Consider the following 20,445-nt stretch of genomic DNA (forward strand, 5'->3'; position numbering starts at 1 on the left):
AATTTTAAAAGGACTAGATTCTATTTTCCCTTTTCCTTTTTCCCAAACCATACATCACATTTGTAATTTAACCAAACAATAATATTTGGTTTGCATTTTTGTAGACTCCAATTTAATGAAAAATAAACGGATAAACCTCACGCGGTTGCCAGCTCAGCCTAAAAATATGACCGTTGGGGGACGCTCCTCTCATTTAAATCTCAATTCAAACCCATTCCTCAACCGAACGTAACTCATTCACATATTTCGACCACAAAATAGCATTCTTATCTCTCTTTCTTCCCTTTGCATTTCCTACATCCAATGTCCAAGATGAGATCTGATCGCCGGCCCCCGCTTGCCAGATCGCCCTTGCGTCTCAGATCTCGTCGTGTACCTCAATCCAATTCAACAACATCGATTCAAACGCCCCCCGGTATGTTCAAATCAACCAACGATTGAATCTTCTGTAGATTAAGATCCTTCTTGTTTTTCTTTAATCTTGCTATTCTTTAACCGATCAATAACGTTTTTGTCTGTCTGTGTACAGGTTCTTTGACAAAATCTCAGAAAATGATCCGTCCTTCGGATCTGCAAGAATCGGAACTCCGACCTGAGTATCGGACGATATCTTGCGAATTACGAGCTCTGGCAAGCATGGTTAGGATGGAATTGGGATGTATAGAATCTGAAGGCAACGGAGTAGGCGATAAATTGAGCGTGAATTCGAGTTCTCTGTTTGAGCGAGGGAGGTTTTACGACGAGTACTCCGCCAGGAGGAACGAGAGGCTTAAGAAGAGAAAGAAAGCAGAAACCGTGGCGGAGGTAAAGACTCCGTACAACCTCGGTGTGACGGTAGAATCTTCGAAACGGCAGAGTTCTAAGAAGCTTGTGAATAGCTTGAGGAAATCGGTTTCTGCAGCATATTCTGCGGAGCGGAGCGAGACAGCTCCAAGGTATTTGCTGCGTAGCATGATGAAGGAGAATAAGAAGCCTCCATTGCCGGTGAATTTAGAGAAATCAATGATTGGTGGAGGTGAAAGGAAAATGGTCACTCGAAGAGCCCGAAGAATCTGAAGAATTAGGGGTGAAAATCAGATCTTGGCGATCTTTATTTGGGATCTGATGGTTAAAGAAAGTTGATTATTAGTTTTTCTTTAAATATATGTTTGGATTTGGATTTTGGGTAGGAATTGTGTGCTTAGTGTAAATGTTGGGTTTGCTTAAAGAATTTTCCAATTCGGAAATATCTGACCACACTTAGCGCTGCCGCTATGATGGGATTAAGAGAGAGAGAGACATAGAGCAGCACATTAGCTTTTAGGGGCCTTATCTAAGTTTTTGCTAATAAAGTTTTTTTGTTCATCTTTGTTCCTTTTCTTGTTAAACATCTTTAGAAAAGGCATTCAAGTTCAGATAGAAAATCCTGCAAATTTGGATCAAATGATGTTGGTTGGAGTTAAAAAGAATGTTAACATTCACATATCTTTTCGATCCACAAGTTTGGTACTTTCCTCTACATATGAGAATTTTTGTTAATGTGTTCACTTGGTTTCTTGCCGTTATTCAAATGATTTTGGAGGAGAAAAACTGAAGAACTAATAACGCAAACTCAATAGCAAAAAATCAAATGCCTAGTTTAGAAAGGTGAAAGCCATTAAAAGAGTAGTAAGAAAATAAACGCAACCTTTGATATCACACCGAAATAAGAACCAAACTTAGAATAAAAATGGTAGTATTTAACCATTCAAATACATAAATTGAGCTTAATGCGTTCCTTCGTACGTAAATTTCTATATTCTGTAAAATATCACCACTGCTCCAGAAGAAGAAAAAAAATTCAAGAGAACGTTTGGACTGGAAATTCATAAACTCAAGTTTTCTTTAATGTAAAAACAACAAATTGGGATAAAACAAGCATAGAATATAGATTTGTAAAAACATAAAACGAAAATTGAATGCAATTTTACTTTATCTTCAAAATTTAACTGCCCAACTTCCCCAAAAGTGCAATGAGGTGGCACTTAAAACTTAAAGAGTAATTAATAAGTGGACTTTAGCTTATTGGAATTCCTTAGTTGGCTAAAGTATACGCTGAGTTTAGTTTTATATATTTACATTAGAAACTCATTGTACTTGTAAAAGCATACAGGTTTTCTACTCAATCAGATATCTTTGCTCTATTCCCTCTCACTGGCAAATCTTCAATCTTGTTTGAGTCAACATCATCTTCTTCAGTTTTGCTCGTATCAATATCATCGTCTTCGGTCTTTGAAATCTTGCCTACAGCAATGTCATTCTCTTCTTCGCGACCTGCCAACCCTTCACTGTCCTCCTCTACATGCCTTGCAGAAACATCCTCATGCACACTAGCAACTAAATCGTCTTTCTCTTTTTCTTTGCTTTCATCAACTTTGTAGTAAACCTTTCAAAATACATAGCAGATATATTTATGAAGAATGTCATTGTATTCCATGAGGGGAAGTGGAAGGATCCTTGATGTTCCAAGGATCATAAAATTAAAAAACAATCAAAACAGCCATCTTTATCATACCACACACGTTCGAGCTGGTGAAAGAACTTTGAAGGAATTGGGTCGGTTATTAAAATTTGTTTCTGGCACCCCGGGGATTCCTTCTGGGGATGTGAAATGGTCAATGTCGTGGCCTACCTGTTACCGGTGCATAAAAAGCTAAAGATCAGAGAAGCAACATGTAGTTCTTATGCATTCTAAAGAAGGAAATGAAGAAAAACTTAGAAACGCTTCTACATTCTCCGTGCAACTAACATAAGGAAATGAAAAAACACCATGGATTCTTACTCTTCCATATCCGCCAAAGTCCCCAGCATCGCTATCAAGTGCGACTCTGTATTTGCCAGGTAAGTCACACCCGACTTTGTATCTGTATGCATTTGGAGGACAACGTTACAAAATTGTAAGACTAGAATGGGTATACCATGATTCATCCCATATGCAAAGTTGTGTGCAAACTTATGGAAATATAGGCAGATTCAACTGCTCAACTTCACAAAACCACATACCCGTCATATGTGTTTATGGGATGAAAGTTGAACACGAACACTAGGTCTCCACGTTCAAAGACAATCACCTACATCTTGACAGTCAGTTAACTAAATGGATTTAACATTTGCGGAATAGTGTTTATGATCAAATCCAGGCTCCATCTTGGCCTTAACTCTTGAAGTCATGGCCACTACCGGCCTTTTTTGTCTCAAGATATTAATATCCAAATGGAAACTCTCACTATTATACATTTCTTCATTTCACTCAAATATTAAAGTAGCATACTTCGCATTTTATCATGATACCATCGTGTGACATAGTTCTTAACTAGATAATCCAAAAATACAAATTACTGTGTAAAAGATTTAGCTTTTCAGGTTTGAGGGAGTATGCACCTTATCTTCTTCACCTGTCCAGCTCACAATCTGCTTACTTGATGCAAGGAAGGAAAACTTCTCGTCAAGGGCGTTCATTGCTCTGTCAAAAGCATTCAAAAACTGTGCCAGGGATATGGGATGGAAATGTTAAGAGTCTATCTTCCTGAAGCCGACAGAAGTGCATCAAATATGAAAATAAAATCAGAAATCATTAACAAAATCGGAAAATGCATAGATTGCTAAAAAAGTTGAGACTCTTCCATTGATTTGTTATCAATTAATGACATAGGTCTAATGATCTGGAACAAACTTCATGGTCTAATATAAATGGTAACGCTGTTATCACTTTTAAGAATCAAAGGAGGCATCATATACTCAAGAAAGCACAAAAGAACGGTCAGTGAAAATGTTCCCAATCGGTAGAATTTCTGATGCGAACCTAATAATTAACATATTAATATATACACAAACAACATCTGACCTTGTATCTCAGGTGGTCTGTGTCAGCCAGATTCCATTGTCGTCTACACTTGTCATAACTCCACCCATTACCTTCTCGTGGGAAGTCAATCCACTCAGGATGCCCGAACTATAAACATCAATCATAAAATTTCACAAAAAATGATGGCAGCTAACAATGTGAAATTAAACAATTCAAAACCACAATGCACATATTGGAAACTATAAACATAACTACAAAAAATAAAGGGTTTAAATTACATATCTAGATTCTAGATTTTAGAAAGTTCCAATTATGTCTTATAGAACTTCCAATTTAGTTCTTAATAAGGCGCTAACTCTATTGGTTCAATACTGATGTGGCATGCTAGCTGTATGAATTTATGGGTATCTAAGAATAATGTCAAAATGGAGTATGCCAAGTCAGCTCATCCTCAAAATTCAAATTCCCGCTCAATGAGTTTTTAACCTATATGTAATCCACTTTGCAAACCATCATGAGTTGGACTAGTAGTAAAAAAAGAGACGTAATCTCAATAACTACCTAAGAGGTCATGGGTTCAATCCATGGTGGCAACCTACGTAGGAATTAATTTCCTATAAGTTTTCCGATACCCAAATGTTGTCCCGTGAGATTAGTCAAGGTGCAAGTAAGTTGAGTCGAACACTCACAGAAATTAAAAAAATGTAATCCACCTTGCACACTATTGATGTTAACCTAACAGAATTAACAACGATAACCTATTGATAATCAAATTAAAATACTAGGAATGTAAATAGAACTCTTCAAAGAACATATACTAAATAGATACGATTGATATGATAACATGCAGGGTCCAAAACTTCAATTTAGAAACTAACCTCCAGCAGAAACTAGAATGTAAGCTAAGATTGATTTATTAGTGATACTTCATATATTACCTACAGGCCAAGAGATCGATTCAGAATAATTAGAAACTAAATTCACCTCGTTTCCCATGAAATTAAGATAGCCTTCCCCACCTAAGGCCATGGTTATAAAATGTATCATCTGCCAAACAAAAAGTGACAGCTTAGTGTCAAAATAGGAGGACCGATATGCTGATAATAATTGATCGGAAGATGACAGAGTCTAAGAGGATAGGAATATCAATTATGCTTGAACATAGACTGGCAAAAATGACATACTACTTATTTTTGAACACATTGAGTCTGGAAATGAGACCTTTCAATTTGATGGTGGAAAAAAAAAACAAAAAAATATTCCCTAAAGCCGCCTTTTTTTCCCTTTTATGATAAAGCCGCCTATTGGATGCATCTATGAATTCGGAAGGTACTAAACCTTGTGCAGCGCAATCCCTCTTTCAACTACGGGAGATGCATTTTCCAAACAAGACATGCCAGAATACATTTCTTTATCCATCAGCAGAAATGCAATAGTCTTGTCTCCAACAATTGACTGTCCAGTAAACGCAAAGAAAACAAAGGCACAGTGATATTAGTTCTGACAAAAATCATACGAGAATTAACAACACAACATCAATTTGTAATTACTCTTCCTGTTATTAAATGATAGAATTAAAAGAACAAATAATAAGAATCTCACCTGATCATGACTCTCAGCATAAGATATACACTTCTCTGAATATCTTCTATTTGTCAAGTTCCAACTTATTTCCCCCATGGACCATTCCTCATCACTTTTGTTCTTCAAGTAATCAATCCATTTGTCAGGTATGGCCATTTGGAGGCGGTAGTCAAAACCAATACCACCTTCAAACACAGGTCTTCCAAGACCAGGCATCCCTGAAACGTCTTCAGCAATTACAGTTGCATCTGGCAAAATGCTGTGAGTCAGATTATTTGCTAGCATCAGATACACAACGGCATCAACATCGGTTGCTTCACTAAAGTACTCATTATAATTTCCAGTGAAAGCCATGCTGATTCCATGGTGATGATACAGCATTGAAGTTACACCATCAAATCGAAAGCCATCAAATTGGTACTCCTCCAACCACCATCTTATGTTTGATAGAAGGAAACGTAGAACTTCCCAGTTGGCATAATTGAAGAGTCTACTATCCCACAGCTTATGGTAACCACGATCTCCAGTATGGAAATAGGAATCTTGTGTACTTTGACCAACATCAAAGCCATTAAGGCCATCAGTGACATTGTTACTTGCATGGCTATGAACAACGTCCATCAACACGCGTAAACCCAAGCCATGGGCCTTGTCAATAAGATATTTTAGGTCCTCAGGAGTTCCAGATCTACTGCTTACAGCAAAAAAGTTAGTAACGTGATACCCAAATGATGCATAATACGAATGCTCCATAATAGCCATCAATTGGACTGTATTGTAGTTATTCTCTTTAATACGAGGCAAAACAAAATCAGCAAATTCTCTGTATGAACTAACTCGTGGTTCTGAGCTACTCATTCCAACATGAGCTTCGTACACTCGTGGGCCATTGGGCTTTGCAGGGCGTGGATGCTTAAACTCATACCTGCATTGAGGTCACTGAGTCAAAATAGTAGACCATTAACTTACAAATTATCATTCGATTCAAAGACCAGAAGATAGTGCTAGAAATCTCATAAAGGGAAGTGGTTCTCAGCTAAAGGAAAGGGAAATATGGATAAAGGTCAAAAAAACCACTGGCAACAAATACCTTTCCAAAGGAGGTGGGTCCCAATATACACCATCGTATGGTGCCGCAAATTTAGTAGGATCTACAGTGGCATATTTAATCCAAGCAGGAATCCGATCAATCCATACTCCATTTCCATGCTTGAAACGGAACTTAACTCTTGAATTGTGAGAAATGGCAGGTTTCCCACCTAGATCATAAATTTTTATACTCCAAATGCCAAATTCATTCTTTTCCATACAGTGGTTGGTCCCATTCCATCCGTTAAAGTCACCAACAATTTGTGCTTCCCTGAAAATAATAGAAGATGGCATTTCCACTTTGAACAACAAAATTAAGGCATTTATATGATTAGAGAAATAAAAAGAAGAAGAACAAAATCTTACTGAGCAGCTGGAGCCCATTCACGATACACAATGCCATCTTCTTCTCTATTAAATCCAAATTTTAGGTATCCTAAAAAAGGATGGAAGAAGTTAGCATTAAAGAAAAACACAAAAAGTTGCTGATCAAGCTATATTTCATTCAAGCCAAGAGGATGATTGACATTAAAACTGATGCCTCCTGAATAAACACAAGCATGTTCTACAGATTACACAGCAAATAGGCTCTACAAAAATGGATAATAACATTGGATTACTGCAAATGAAGTAGTTGCCATGATAATCAACAAATGACTTAAAAGCAAACAATGTTTATATATGGTTTCAAAAAGCACCTTGTGCAAATTCGTCAAGACCTCCTTCATGCTTATCTAGAAGGTTTAGTAGATCAGTGTATCTCCCTACTCTGTACTTGAAATGATCTTTGAAGGGTTTCAAGCCTGGATCATGGCTCAAGATGCCAATATTCTCCATGCTTTCGTCATTAGATGACACTGTTGATGTATCATCTGTCATGACAGAAGATATAGCAGGACTGTGAACCTAAAGAAGGAAAGTCACCAATGTAGTAACATATTACCAAAATAAACTCTAATATGAAATGGAGAAGGTGAAGATCAAGTGGAAAAAGATCTTTTCAACTTCTTTCCAAATGATTACTGATTATAATGCTCTCCATATATTAAGATTAAAAAAAATCAAAACACGAATCCATACAAATAATTTCTCCAATCAGTATATAGCAGATACCAAGAGAATACTTGGTCAATGATCGCCACAAAAGGTTAGAAACATCACACTTGGTTTGGGAAGTCTTTGCATTCAGTTAAACTAGCGAAAAGTAAAAGCACAAATTGACTATTGAGTTTGAAAATTGAATACGATAGAAGTTCCTTCCATTTCATGAACAGCGAGTAGCAACAACACAAAATCATAGAAACCATTCACCATATGGGAGGGTTTTGCTTGTGATTTGAAGAAGCAAGTGCGAATTACATTATAGAAGTAGTAAAACAACACTTGGAAGAAACGGTCAGCACTTATCAGCATACAACGATATAGCCAGTAATAAGCATTAGAAAGAAAAATTACCCTTTTGTAAGTTGAATATGGAAAAATAAATGGGTTCATCTGTCGGTGATGCGACATCCTAGACCAAAAATTCAGCTCAGTTTGTTGTCTCAGTGAAGGCCATTGATTTCTCGAGTCCTGTCAGTATCAAAAGAAAACTCTTCACCTCAAACAAGTAAAAAAAAAAAAAAAAACAAGGCTCGCGAAAGAACACAAGAAAACAGGGGCAGGGGATCTGAGAAAGAAACCATGCAAGCAAGGAGAAGTACCGAAATGAAAATTTTCTTTGCCGAAAGTGACAAAGAAGCAATAGCAGTTGAAGGAAGAACACAAGGAGAAAGTAGCATGTTGAGCAAGTAAGGATCGGTTCGGCATTCCGATTTCGAGAAATTTCCCTTCGATTAAATATCTCACTCAGTACGGGAGTTGAAGCAAAACAATCTCCATCGTCAATTGTTTATGCTCAAACAATTTTGTCTTCATCTCCGATCATTTCTTGCTTCCTTTCGAGTGATTTGTCCATGAAAAATGAAGAACAAAACATCCTCTTCCACGTGACAACGTAGCAAACCGTGAAATTTTGATAAATCAGGTAAAGAATTGATTGATCACAGTGATCCAATTCTCTATTACGAACAGGAAATTATTTGACGGTGGAGAAAAGATCTCGCAATTATGTCCAATGTGATGCAGATGGCATGGTTGAACTTGAAGCTTAAAGTAAAAGTAAAAGCTGAGGGTCTTTTCAAAAAAGCCACAAAATATTTAAATAACGCGGGTATGTTAACCTTATATAAGACTATAATTTATCTTCTCGATTCGTTTAATTTTGTTACGATTTAAAGATTTTTTTTTAAAAAAATTGATACCCGGTTTTTTTAGTTCTTCTGCTGTACGATGATTTACTGTCTTTTTACACGGTCGTTTTCATATGGTAGTCTAATCCAAATGATTTTATTCAATATTTTTATATAGAATCTTTTATTTTTTTTACACAATCGTTTATTTTTTTAAATCATAGTTTACATTTGGCTACTTCAACCTACAATCCTTATCTTTTAAATTTTGCTATTTTATTATATACAGTGGTTTAGATTTGAAAGACGATGGAAATAAATCGAAGCGAAAAAAATTATAGGAAAAGAAGAAAAACGATGGAAAAATTAAATATTATAATTAAAGAATTGAAAAATAGAAAATTGAAAAGTGGAAAATTGAAAAAGAAGCGAACAAAATGGAAAGAAATCACAGAAAAAGAGAACGAAATGGTAGGGAAGACGAAATAAAGATGGAAGGGCAAACCTAGAATATTTAAAAAATAGCTAACTTTGTTACGGACCCCGTTAATAGTTTACAGTTTTGTTTAACAAAATCCATAAATTAGTCATTTTTTGCCCTCTAGTCTTTCTACCCTTCATCGTTGCGATTTCTTTTATATTATCTCTTCCTTCTCAGTGTCATTTCTTTCATCGTCTTTTTTTACGTCGTTTAAATTTGGGTAACCAAAGCTAAACAGCTAAACAACAGTCTACACAAAATAGTAAAATCTAAAAGATCGTGTGCAAGCAATATTGAAAAAAAAATCATTTAGATTGGAGTAGTCAAATGTAAACGATCGTGTACCAAAAGAATTAAAAATGGCCAAATCTAAATGTAGAATTTTGAAAAATATAAACGATCGTGTAAAAAAAAATAAACAATTTTGTACCAAAAGAATTAAAAAAAATCGTTTAGCTAAATCTATCGTGTACCAAATTTTGAAAGAAAAAATCTCTAAATCTAAACGATCACCAAATTAAACGATAGAATTGAAAAAATAAATTGTAGTCAAATTTAAACGATAAGCAAACAACCAAATCTAAACGATTGTGTACCAAACAATAGCTAAATTTAAACGATCGTGTACAAAATATATTACCCGTACATTGTTGACGACGTGGTTGACAGGATATATTTGGTATTTTTCACAATGAGCCTGTGAGTTTTTTTTTGTTTTCAGAATTGTTTTATAGTAAATATTTTCCAAATTTGTTATATTTTTTAAAAGACCTCAATATATTTTATCAAATTGAAATCTTTTATAAGAGAGGAAAATCGATGCATTTTAGAATATTTTTTTAAATATAACAAATTACTAAAATATTTACGGTCAATATAACCCTTAGTCATTTTTTAAATATTAAACCTCAGTTAAGCATTTTTTAAATATTTTAGGTTTATCCTTCCATAATATTCCAGGTTTGCCCTTTCGTCTTACTTCTCGCATTTGTTGTGATTTTTTCTATTGTCTTTCTTCATTTCCTCATCTTTTTTTCCGTTGCGATTTATTTCCATTGTCTTTCTTTTTTTTCCTTTTTTTTTCACATCGTTTTGATTTGGGTAACCAAATCTAATTTATTTCTATCGCATCCTTCTTCTTTTTCTCTTTAGATTAGGGTATATAAAGAATTTTGAAAAAAATCGTTTAAATTGAAATAGCCAAATCTAAATGATCTCGTAAGAAATATAAATGATTGTGTATCAAAAGAATAAAAAAAATAGTTTAGCCAAATATGATCGTGTAACTAAATTAAAGATAAATGAAAAAAAATAAATCGTTTAGATTTGACTATTCAAATCTAATCTAAACGATTGTGTACAAACCAATAGCCAAATCTACACAATCGTGTACTAAATATATTATGCTCGTTGTTGACGAGACATGTTTGATATTTTCCATTATGAGCCTGTTGAATTTTTCCATTTTCAAAATTGTTCTATACGTTGTAAATATTTTACTGGTTTGTTATATTTTTGAAAATACATCATTTTTTAATTTGGTTTCGTTGATAAAGATGCTACAATTTTATTAATTTATATTTTTAACTTCAATTCTTTTAATTAAATACCCAAGTTTAGACTACATATCAATATTTATTAGTTAATTTAAAATATTTATGAAGTAAAATTTTAAAGAATTTTTTTAATAATAATAAAAAAATATAAATTATTTATATCTAATTCTGCATGTAAATAATTTGTCCATTTTTCCATATTTAACTATTTCTCAATTTTTTGAATTTAATTTTAAGAGATGAAATTAGTGAAATTTAATTAAACTAAAAATCGGACGTTAAATATACTTAATTATTATTTCTAAAATTATTATACATTATAATTACTCGTATATAATTTGTGTTAAATTAAGTCTTTTTGAGTTCAACGGGATTTAACACAAATTTTAATATTCAATTGAATAAGAAACAATTACTTTAATCCAATTTGAAACCACGAGTCAACCTTTAATTAATCTCGAATTTGGTTATTTATAATTTGCCATGAATATTTGGGATTGATCCAAAATCTTCTATTTAATAATAATAATAATAAAACATTCAAATACGCAACTGTGGAAAGAAAATGAAAGTAGAATTGAAATGAAGAATGAAAGTTTAAATCGAAAAAAATTCTTTTCATATATAATTTCATATGTAAATGAGAGTTGTAAGAAATTTTCTAGTGTTGCATATATTGCTTTAAATAGAGTTAATCCGTTTATATAAACATACCATTTAAATCCCAAAAGAAAAAAAAAAAAATACTAAATAAACACCAACATCTGATAAGAGAAGAACAAAATTACACCTACTATCCAATTGTCCTTTAATAAAACATGAGTGAATGCATTGAAGTGGAACACCACAAGTAATATATTACACATACATACATATAATACAAACATATATATCCTTACTAATAATTAAAATGATGTGAAAATTGAATTTATAAGAATTTTAACATTTAAAAGAAGAAACGTAAAGGTAGTAGTATATTAAAAAGAAATAGTTTCACCATAGACAATTGACGATCCATTATTGACAAGATAATTGTCGACTGCGAGTCTCTCGAAGATACAAGGATTTATTAAGTTAGAAGAGATGAAGGATCCACATTTGAGATGGAGATCATATACAGTGCAATTGCTCGAACATTGGTTTGTTATCTCTACCACTATACGTTGAGATTCCATTGAACATTCTACTCCCTTATGCTTGGCTTATTGCTATTGAATTTCCTTTACATTTATTTTCTAATGTTCCACCTAATTCATATCATTTCCAGACATAGTGGTTTAATTATTCTTTTACTGTTTTATATAGTGTTTTAAAAAATATCATAAAGTTTGATACTATCTTTGCCACAACTTTAGTTTACAGAATGTTCCGTACAATAATGAACAATAATTCAAATTATTTCAACTATAGATCAATTAAGTAAATTTTTTCCTTTCTATAAAAATAAAAGTATATCGATATTGTAATATAAAAAGTTTAGACATTTACGTTATTATAAAAGTTAAGAAACTTATTAATTAAAGGGGTATTTTAAAAAATATAACAAAGCGACGAAATATTTACACTGTATAGAACAATTACGAAAACGAAAAAAGCCCACAGGCCCACCGTGAAAAATACAAAAAAATGTCTCGTCAACCATGCCGTTAACAACGCGTGTAATATATTTGGTACATGATTGTTTAGATTTGGTCGTTTTCATTTGGCCACAATTTATTTTTTCAATTCTATCGTTCAATTTGGTTACACGATCATTTAATTTGGCTATGTTTAAATTTGATTACACGATCGCTTAACAAATTTTTTCAAGATTCTCTTGGTACACATTCGTTTAGATTTGACTAAACGATTTTTCAGAATTCTTTTAATACACGATCGTTTATTTTTTCAAGATTCTTTAGTATGTAATCGTTTAGATTTGACTAAACGATTTTTTTAATTCTTTTGGTACACGATCTTTTAGATTTGTCTACACAATGATTTTTTTTTTACACGATCATTTACTTTTTTTACACGATCGTTTACATTTGGCTACTCCAATCTAAATGATTTAATATTCTTTATACAGATCTTAGATTTTGCTATTTTGAACACCGTTGTTTAGATTTGGTTACCTAAATTTAAACGACGTAAAAAAAGAAGAGAAAAAGAAGAAAGACGAAGGAAAGATTAAACGACATAAAAAAAGAAGAGGAAAAAAAATCATGGAAAGAAATCGCAGAGGAAAAAAGAAGAGAAAAAGAAGAAAGATGATGAAAGATGATGAAAGAAATCGCAGGGAGGAGAAGAAGAAAGACGGAAGGGCAAACTTGGAATATTTAAAAAATGGCTAACTTCATGGGTTTTGTTACACGGATCGTAAATATTTTGGTGTTTTGTTACACGAGCTGTAAATTTTCATAAATGTAACAAAACAACAAAATATTTATGGCCCGTGTAACAAAGCCCATGAAGTTAGCCATTTTTTAAATATTTTAGGTTTGTCCTTCTGTCGTTCTACTCCTCCTCGCTGCGATTTCTTTCATCTTTTTTTCCGTTGCGATTTCTTTCCATCATTTTTATTCTTTTTGCTTATTTTTTACGTCATTTAATCTTTTCATCGTCTTTCTTCTTTTCCTCTGCTTCTTTTTTTTCTACTGTGATTTCTTTCTATCATTTTTATTCTTTTCCTTGTTTAAATTTGGGTAACCAAATATAAACGACCGTGTACAAAAAATAGAAAAATTTAAAAGATCGTGTATAAAGAATCTTGAAAAAAAATTATTTAGATTGGAGTAGTCAAATGTAAATGATCGTGTAAAAAAAAGTAAACGATCATGTACCAAAAGAATTAAAAAAATCATTTAGCCAAATCTAAACGATCGTGTACTAAAGAATCTTAAAAAAAATAAACAATCGGGTAAACAAATATAAACGATTGTGTAATAAGGGACTGTTCATGCGCAAAGAATCCCACGGAGCAGTTCTCAAATTCTTTGATCCTTATCATTTGGAGTCGAGTTATTTCATAAAAGAAAGGGCTCCTTCACAGAATAAGGGATAAAGACTTTTCTTTCAACTCCTAATGGAGCCTTTTGTTTGGAGTCGAGTTTTTTATAATGCACTTCTAAGTGGTAGAATAAGGAATTTGCTTTAGGGTGTAGTACTATTTGTAGTAGCGATCCTTATATCTTGTATTAACAATCGAAAGATGGTCAAGAGAAAAAATCTCTATTTGACAAGGTTTCTTCCTACACCTATGAATTTCATTGGACCCAAAAATGGTACATTGGAAGAATCTTTTGGCTCTTTCAATATCAATAGGTTGATTGTTTCGCTCCTGTATCTTCCAAAAGGAAAAAAGATATTTGAGACCTGTTTCCTGGATTCGAAAGAGAGTACTTGGGTTCTTCCAATAACTAAAAAGTGTATCATGCCTGAATCTGACTGGGGTTGCGGTGGTGGAGGAACTAGATCGAAAAAAAAGAAGAAGGATTCTAGTTGTAAGATATCTAATAAAATCGTCGCTGGAATTGAAATCTCATTCAAAGAGAAAGATATCAAATTTTTTTTTTCTTTTTGTATATTATATGGATGATCAGATCTGCAAATGGTTGGGAATTGTTTGATCGTCTTTCTCCGAGGAAGAGGCAAAAAATAATCAACTTGAATTCGGGACAACTATTCGAAATCTTAGTGAAAGACATGATTTGTTATCTCATGTTTGCTTTTCGTGAAATAATACCAATTGAAGTGGAGGGTTTCTTCAAACAACAAGGAGCTAGGTCAACTATTCAATCAAATGATATTGAGCATGTTTTCCATCTCTTTTCGAGAAACAAGTGGGTTATTTCTTTGCAAAATTGTGCTCAATTTCATATGTGGCAATTCCGCCAAGATCTCTTCTTCAGTTGGGGGAAGAATATGCACGAATCAGATTTTTTTAGGAATATATCGAGAGAGAATTGGATTTGGTTAGACAATGTGTGGTTGGTAAACAAGGATCAGTTTTTTAGCAAGGTACAAAATGTCTTGTCAAATATTCAATACGATTCCACAAGATCTAGTTTCGTTCAAGTAACAAATTTCTAACCAATTGAAAGGATCTTCTGATCAATCCAGAGATCATTTCGATTCCATTAGTAATGAGGATTCAAAATATCATACATTGATTAATGAAAGAGAGATTCAACAACTAAATGAAAGATCGATTCTTTGAGATCCTTCATTTCTTCAAACGGAATGAACAGAGATAAAATCTAAAGTTTCCCTAAATGCTTTCTTGGATATTCTTCAATGTCCCTGCTATCATGGAACGTGAGAAGCAGATGAATAATCATTCGCTTCTGGAAGAAATCGAAGAATTTCTAGGAATTCCTACAAGATCCATTCGTTCTTGTTTCTCTGACAGATGGTCAGAACTTCATATGGGTTCGAATCCTATTGAGAGGTGCACTAGAGATCAGAAATTGTTGAAGAAAAAAATAAGATGTTTCTTTTGTTCCTTCTAGGCGATCGAAAAATCAAGAAATAGTGAATGTATTCAAGATAATTACGTATTTATAAAATATCGTCTCAATTCATCCTATTTTATTAGATCCGAAATGTGATATGGTTTCAAAGGATGAACTGGATATGGACAGTTCTAATAATATTTCATTATTAAACAAAAACCCATTTATTTATTTCATCTATTCCATGACTGAAACAGGAGGGGTTACATGTTACACGACGATTTTGAATCAGAAGAGAGATTTAAAGAAATGTCAGATCTATTCACTCTATCAATAACCGATCCTGGTGTAACATAAAGGATTTTCCTTTTCTATTGATTCCTACAGATTTGTTAGGGCTATTTTAGACCTAACATTATTAGACAAATTTTTCATAACCTTTATCCATTTACTCACTAAAATGTCATTTTTATGTAGAATATGAAACTTCACCCCGATACGAGTCCAACGCCACTGAAATCACTTAAATCAAAGTTATAACGAAGAAGAATGGTAAAAAACAAGTTTAAGGACAAAACCGGGAAATTGGAAAGATCAGACGAACCAGATCGCACCATGTGGCATCACCAGATCACGCCACGCGTCCGCCTCAAAGTCGCGTGTTCAAACCCCAAGCGCGCCCCTATTTTTCCTTTCATTTTTTCGCACGACCGGGAAACTCGATCCGACAACCCGATCCACGATTCGGTTCGCGACTTGAGCCTAGTCCGCCACGTGTCGAGCCCTCGTCCGCGCGCGTCTCTCCCCTGTCGTGAGTTCGAATCTTAGCAGCCACGTTTCTTTTTTTTTTTCTCTTCAATTGGGCCAACCCAAGACCCGACCCAAGCCCATTCGTGACCCATTTTCTCTTCTATAAAATCCCTCATATTTTTTTTGGGAGATAAGAAATTCCAATGTAAAAAAAAAATCATCTTTCTCATTTAATTCTTGTAGCAAAATTATTGAAATTTTATCAATAAAAGATTACTTTTGTCAAAAAAATAGATTCTTTCCTCAACAACTCTTCAAGAATTTCATCAATTTTCATGGGCTAAGGTAATCTTTTGAGACTTTTTCTCGGGTTAAATTACCATGTTTTCTTTGAGAATTAAATTCTTTTCTATATCTTTTCAATTTTTTATTTGATTGCTTGTTTCCCTTTGCAATTTCTTTTGAAATTTCAATAAAATAAATAAATTTTCCCATCAATTTTTCATTGAAATTTCTTTACAAACTCTTAAAGTGCTGAACTTAAATTTTGATTTGCAATGGTTTGTTATGATGAATTAATTGTTGAGATTGTCTTTAATTTTCTACTAATTGATTCTTACATAACAAGTTTGAAGTGGGCAATAATTTTGCTAAGGGTAGTGGATATCCCCTCCTTAGCAAACCTTGAATAGGATGAATTTTGCCTCAATTTGAACATGCTTTGGTTGCTGAGATTGATCATGTTTTAATAGAGATTTGGTTACTTTCTTTTTGTAAAAATTCCATTCTTGCATATTCAAGAAAAGATTAATTGATCTTCTTTCTTTTTCAATGATAAGAAACATGGTAATTGCCCAAGAAAAAATCCCTTTACTAAACTTGAAAGAAAAACTTTACTTGAATTACTTGTTGTCTCTAATCATCCCTTAATGTTTGTTCTTTACTATAGTTTAAGAATTACTTCCACAACCCCCCCCCCCTTTGTGTTTCTAATTTTCTTTTAGATCCTGAAGCTACTAATTGACCTTGTTTGTAAGTTTTGAAATTTTGAATCCTAAGTGCTCTCTAGGGTTCGACACCCTTCTTCCCCATACTACTCTCAATTTTCACAAAGGTAAGAAGGGTTAAAAAGATAATTTGAAAGGTAATTGAGGTAATCCCTAACCCTCATATTTCATCTAGTCTTTCTCTATTCTTGTATTCTTTTATTTTAGACTAGAAATAAATTCTTGTTTTGCATACTTACATCCATAACAATCCATTATTTTGATAATGACTTACCTCAAGAAAAATTACATCTTTCAAAAAATGGCACCGTTGTCGGGGAGCACAGTGTAGTTTTCAAGACTTTTTGATTTCAAACTTTCTTTTAGAGCTTCTTGATTCTTATATTCATTTTGTGAAAAAAAAGAAAAAAAAAATAGGCATAAAGAGATCGTGTAGAATTTTTTGTGTTCTCTCTTCTCCTTTCTTGCATGACCCGTTCTTCAAATTTAGAATTTCCTTACTTTGAAGATTTAAATAGGGAGGTTCGTAGAATTAGAAGAGAAAGGAGAGAAGAGAATAACATCCCCAATCTTTCTAACCAAGAACCTTTAAGAGATTTAGAACCTAGCCTAAATTCTCCTTTAGATCCAAACCTTGGTAGAGAGAATATGGGTGAAGTTAGAGAAAAGACCCTTAGAGAGCTTGCCGAGCCCGATGAAAACCAAAGACCTCTTTGTATAGTCATACCCCCAACCACTCAACCTTTTGAATTAAAACCGGGACTTATTCATCTTTTGTTCATCTTTAAAGGAAGTTCCGGAGAGGACCCACACAAACATCTTAAGGATTTTCATATGGTTTGTGATTCCATGAGGCCTCACGGTATTTCGGAAAAACAACTAAATTTACAAGCCTTTCCTTTTTCCCTTATGGATGTAGGAAAGAGATGGCTCTACTACTTAGAACCGGGTTCCATAACCACTTGAGGTAGTCTAAAAAAGAAATTCTTAGAGAAATTTTTCCCTGCCTCTAGAGCAAACAATATTAGGAAAAAAATTTATGGGATAAGACAAGTCTTTGGAGAATCCCTCTCGGAATACTGGGAAAGATTCAAAGAGCTTTGTGCTAGTTTTCCTCACCATCATATTTCTGACCCTTCTTTAATTCAATATTTTTACTCCGGTCTTTTGTCTTTCGACAGGAATATGGTAGATGCGGCGGCGGGAGGAGCTCTAGCCGACAAGACCCCCACCGAAGCACTAGAGCTCATTTTAAGAATGACGGAAAATTCTCAAAACTTTGGGAATAGAGCATTGGAGCTTGACAATTTTCTAACAAAAGAGGTAAGTGAATTAAAATCACAAATGTTAAATATGACTACTCTTCTTACTTCTTTTGTACAAGGTACTCCTCTTAAAGTAACCAAGTGTGGAGTTTGTCGCTTGGTTGGTCATCCAAATGACAAATGTCCCGAGGTGATCGAGGATGTAAACATTGTTCGAAAATATGACCCCTACGGTAATACATACAATTCGGGGTGGAGAGACAACCCAAACTTAAGATGGGGGAATGACAACCAAAAGCATACACAAGCACCACCCACCTCTTCAAACCAAGGTACGAATCTTGAAGATATTATCAAAGCTTTGGCAACTAACACTCTTTCTTTTCAACAAGAGATGAAACAACAAATGACTCAACTTACTACCGCCATAAGCAAGATGGATGGGAAAGGCAAACTTCCGGCTCAACCGGACTATGCTAATGTAAGTGCCATTTCACTAAGGAGTGGTAAGATTCTTGACACCCCCACCACCAAAGAGAAAAAGGTAACTTCCAAACTCTTACCTCTTAATAGTAAGAATGAGTCCAAGGAAGAAAAGGTTGAAACAAACCTCTCACCATCTAATTCTAAAAATGATAAATCTCCTCGTAATGATTTTACTCCTTACATACCTAAACCTCATTTCCCTCTAGGTTGACTCCAAAAAAAAGGAAACACCCAAGGAGGAAGAACTCTTGGAGATGTTTAGAAAGGTGCAAATCAACTTGCCCCTTCTCGATGCAATCCAACAAGTCTCGAGGTATGCAAAGTTTCTAAAGGAGTTGTGTACCAACAAGAGGAAAACAAAAGAAAGAGTAATGTTAAGTCAAAATGTTTCGACTCTTCTAAAGAGTAATATTCCAGAAAAATGCAATGACCCCAATATGTTTTCTTTACCTTGTGTAATAAGATAGACTAATTTCTCATGCAATTCTTGACTTAGGAGCATCCATAAATGTCATGCCATACGTCTTTAAAGATCTAGAACTCAATAATTTGAAAAAAACTAGTATATGCAAACAACTAGCGGATAGATCTTTTATTTCACCATTAGGAATAGTCAAAAGATGTCCTTGTAAAAATTGACAAACTAATTTTTCCGGCGGATTTTTACATATTAGAAATGAATGAAGCATGCCTAAAACCATCTCACTCTATTTTATTAGGAAGACCTTTTCTTAAAACTGCAAAAGCCATTATAAATGTTGATAAAGGTTCCTTGAGTGTAGAGTTTGATGGAGACATTGTCACATTCAGTATTTTTGAATCCATGAGATATCCAGATGAATGCTTGTCTTTATGTTTATTAGAATTGCATGATGAAGTTGATGAATTGTCTACACATGATAAATTTTTTGAACAAGAAATGGTTGAAAATAGAGAATTGTTAGAACCCCATGTTAACTATGCTTTAGAAAAAAATAATTATGATAATCTTTTCTTTTCTCCACAGAAACTAGGGATTTAGCTCAAAACTCTCCCACCACACTTGAAATACATATTCTTAGGAAAAAAGAATACGTTTCTCGTAATCATCTTCTCAAGGGAACTAAACCAAAAACAAGAAGAAAGACTTATCGAAGTCTTGAAAAAGAAAAAGCAAGCCATTGGTTGGACTCTTGACGACATTGAAAAAACAATGAGATAATCAATTAAGTCTTCAGTTAATACTAAAGCTAATAACAGTTGTAATAGCTAGAGGGACAGCAGAAGAGAATAACACATGAAACTTTGTTAACCTAGTTCGGCTAATATTGCCTACGTTTGGGGAGCTGCATACAACCCTGATGAGTAATCTTTATTAATATTCACTTGAGTTAATATATATCGATACAACATATGGTACTCTGTTCAATAATATAACTTAATAACATGCGTCTTGATATCAGACTCCAGACTCCCCCTAAATTACTTATCTTCATGATGTCTAGCTTCAGGCTCTCCCTGAACACATGAGTGAATATCTTTGACAACGTCTTTAGATCCCTCTAAAGATCATCGTGATCATACCAATCACTTGTTTCGTCTGTTACTCATCATTATTGTTACTACAATCAACATGACGACCTCATAGACATGAGATCATTGTACCTTTTAAACCCAGTTGCTTCTGCAGACGACAACTGACGTGAATCTTCTTCAACTTGTGTTTTTCAGTTTTTTCGTCACACGCGTAACAACCACGTA

General features: G+C 33.8%; 2 protein-coding genes across 3 annotated transcripts; one reads left to right on the forward strand and one right to left on the reverse strand.

The window, feature by feature from the left end:
• Nucleotides 1-215: 215 nt before the first annotated feature.
• On the forward strand, nucleotides 216-1,344 carry LOC103502623 (uncharacterized). Its single transcript, XM_008466625.3, has 2 exons — nucleotides 216-415; nucleotides 530-1,344. Exons 1-2 carry the CDS (start codon nucleotides 304-306, stop codon nucleotides 1,054-1,056), a joined length of 639 nt encoding a protein of 212 aa, XP_008464847.1. The 5' UTR covers nucleotides 216-303; the 3' UTR covers nucleotides 1,057-1,344.
• Nucleotides 1,345-1,922: 578 nt separating this feature from the next.
• Nucleotides 1,923-8,505, reverse strand: LOC103502624 (1,4-alpha-glucan-branching enzyme 1, chloroplastic/amyloplastic-like). 2 transcript variants are annotated; one of them, XM_008466627.3, is made up of 14 exons: nucleotides 8,200-8,505; nucleotides 7,952-8,068; nucleotides 7,195-7,402; nucleotides 6,863-6,932; nucleotides 6,498-6,767; nucleotides 5,426-6,332; nucleotides 5,162-5,278; nucleotides 4,808-4,870; nucleotides 3,863-3,970; nucleotides 3,400-3,501; nucleotides 3,022-3,089; nucleotides 2,801-2,882; nucleotides 2,534-2,650; nucleotides 1,923-2,404 (listed from the first exon to the last, which is right to left on the reverse strand). In XM_008466627.3, the coding sequence occupies exons 1-14, from the start codon at nucleotides 8,275-8,277 to the stop codon at nucleotides 2,141-2,143; spliced, it is 2,571 nt and encodes an 856-aa protein (XP_008464849.1). In that variant the 5' UTR covers nucleotides 8,278-8,505; the 3' UTR covers nucleotides 1,923-2,140. The 2 variants fall into 2 exon arrangements, with proteins under 2 accessions (XP_008464849.1, XP_008464850.1); XM_008466628.3 differs by lacking the exon at nucleotides 8,200-8,505 and having other exon boundaries at nucleotides 7,195-7,368.
• Nucleotides 8,506-20,445: the final 11,940 nt, after the last annotated feature.

Source organism: Cucumis melo, chromosome 3 (genome assembly GCF_025177605.1).
Source record: "Cucumis melo cultivar AY chromosome 3, USDA_Cmelo_AY_1.0, whole genome shotgun sequence".
NCBI lineage: Eukaryota > Viridiplantae > Streptophyta > Magnoliopsida > Cucurbitales > Cucurbitaceae > Cucumis > Cucumis melo.